Source organism: Spinacia oleracea, chromosome 2 (genome assembly GCF_020520425.1).
Source record: "Spinacia oleracea cultivar Varoflay chromosome 2, BTI_SOV_V1, whole genome shotgun sequence".
Classification (NCBI taxonomy): domain Eukaryota; kingdom Viridiplantae; phylum Streptophyta; class Magnoliopsida; order Caryophyllales; family Amaranthaceae; genus Spinacia; species Spinacia oleracea.
In genome coordinates, this window is record NC_079488.1 from 94,500,338 (window position 1) to 94,502,730 (window position 2,393).

At 39.6% G+C, this 2,393-nt stretch overlaps 1 protein-coding gene across 1 annotated transcript; it reads left to right on the plus strand.

Moving 5' to 3' along the window:
- The first annotated feature begins 789 nt into the window (after window positions 1-789).
- Window positions 790-1,800, plus strand: LOC130467645 (uncharacterized). The gene has a single exon (XM_056836216.1). It carries the CDS (start codon window positions 790-792, stop codon window positions 1,798-1,800), a length of 1,011 nt encoding a protein of 336 aa, XP_056692194.1.
- Window positions 1,801-2,393: the final 593 nt, after the last annotated feature.

The following is a 2,393-nucleotide window of genomic DNA, read 5'->3' on the forward strand; positions in this document are numbered from 1 at the left end:
TCAAAAAAAGCAATCTTTGCTATTCTGAAGGAGAGGATATGGAAGAAGCTACAGGGGTGGAAAGAAAAGTTGCTATCTAGGCCCGGGAAGGAGACTTTGATAAAAGCAGTAGCACAAGCCATTCCGACGTACATGATGAGTATTTTTAAAATACCAGATGGTTTAATACATGAAATTCATGCTATGCTTGCTCGTTTCTGGTGGGGTTCGAATGATAACTCAAGAAAAATGCATTGGCACTCTTGGGATCATATGTGCAAGCCTAAAGCCATGGGGGGAATGGGGTTTAGAGATCTGAAGGTTTTTAACCAAGCCTTGCTCGCAAAACAGGTTTGGCGTCTCCATGTTGAGTCATCCTCCTTACTACATTCCGTACTAAAGGCTCGATACTTTAAGCATCACGATGTGATCGAGGCTTACCGGGTGTATGATCCAAGCTACTCATGGCGGAGTTTGTGGGGTGCAAAATCATTATTACTTGAAGGCCTTAGGTGGAGAGTTGGTAACGGCACAAATATAAATGTATGGTGTAACAATTGGCTGCCAGACTCGAATATTGCTCCTGCTCCAAAAATTGGGTCTACTATTATATATGATTTGCAAGTAGCAGAGTGTATCAACCATGAATGTGGGGAATGGGATACAAGCATCTTAAGAGCTAATTTTAGTGAGGAGGACTGTAAGGCAATTACCAACATTCCTCTTTCTATTTTTATGCCTAATGATAAATTGTTTTGGTGACCTACAAAAGATGGAGTATATACGGTTAAGTCGGGCTACTGGTTGGGAATGTTAGGGAGAGCTCAGGTTGGTAGTGATGAAGAGAGTGATATGTGGAAGTTAGTATGGAACCTCGGCGGCCCTCCAAAGTTATCACATTTTGTGTGGCAAGCTTGTAAAGGTAGTATGGCGGTAAGAGGAGAGTTGTTTCGGCGTCACATTGCACTCGACGATTTATGTTCTTGCTGTGGTCTTGAAGTAGAGACGATAAATCATGTGTTATTTGAATGTGAGGTGGCGAAACACATATGGGATGGTAGCAACTTCGCAAGTTTGATCAATGGGTGCCCTTCAGTTTCGTTCCCCCGTAGGCTGAGGTGGATTGCGAGCAAAGTAAGCATAGATGAGGTACGATGCATTTTAACAATGGCGTGGGGCATTTGGTTCTGTCGTAACAAATTTGTGCATGACCAAACCAAGGTGGATGCTCCCTCTACTATAGCAGGATTTTTGAAATTGGTGGATGACTATCGCGCATACTCGGGTAAGGTGTTTGCCCCTATTACTACTACTCAATATGCTTGTTTATCATCATCCTCATGGGTCCCCCCTCCTAGTGGAATTGTGAAAGTTAATATTGATGCGCACATAATGGAAGGAGAATATGTTGGTTTGGGCGTAGTTATAAGGGACATGGCTGGTGTTGTTCTTGTTGCTGCAACAAGGAGGATTAAGGTGGGTTGGAATGCATGCACTAGTGAGGCAGCTGCTGCACGTTATGGTATGCAGGTAGCTAGGAGATGTGGGTACAATAGCATATGGCTCGAGAGTGACGCGCTCAATGTGGTAAAAGCAATCGATCGACCGACAATAGGTTATTCGCCTTTGTTTCTCATTTATGATGATATTAACATGTTATCTAAGTCGTTTAATGTTTTCGTAATCTCTCATGTTAAGAGGGCAGGGAATACGGTAGCTCATCTCGTGGCAAGATGTGATACAAAAGATAGTTCTGAATTAGTTTGTATGGAAACTATTCCCCAAAGTATCCTATCTTTGGCGGTTTTGGATTTGCAATAATATCTCGGCCTAACTTTCTCCCTCAAAAAAAAGTTAATTGAAATAGCAGTACCCCTCAAAAAAAAAAAGGAGTAGCAGTTAATATGTATGTATATAAATATATATTTTTTAATTTATATATATGGTTAAGGGTGAGTTAAACATGAGTTAGTTTACATGAGAATTAAAGAGAGACCCCAAACGGTGAAAAAATAAAACTAGACCCTAAACAGTGAAAAGAAGGATAACTATGACCCCTTTTGTTTACTTGTCTCCAATTTAATTGACTTATTATTTCATTAGGTGGTTGTTGATATTACTCTCTCAGTCCCGGAATACTCGCACCGCTTTTCTTATAAAGCCGTCCCGGAATACTTGCACTGTTTCTATAAATCACATATTTTATCTAATTTTATACTGTTTATGCATTGTTTATACAAATCACATATTTTTTTAATTTTATATTGTTGATCTCACATACATAAGGTCTCACTTGTATTTCCTAACATCTAAAAAATCATTAAAGAATCACCCCACCTTTTATCACCATAAAAAGTAAAAAGTTGACTCATTTCCCCGTAACTATATTAAAAATATACCTACTCCATACTTCT

Excerpts from the sequence above, each read along its gene's own strand:
- LOC130467645 (XM_056836216.1), top strand. The coding sequence starts at position 790 with ATGTTAGGGAGAGCTCAGGTTGGTAGTGATGAAGAGAGTGATATGTGG.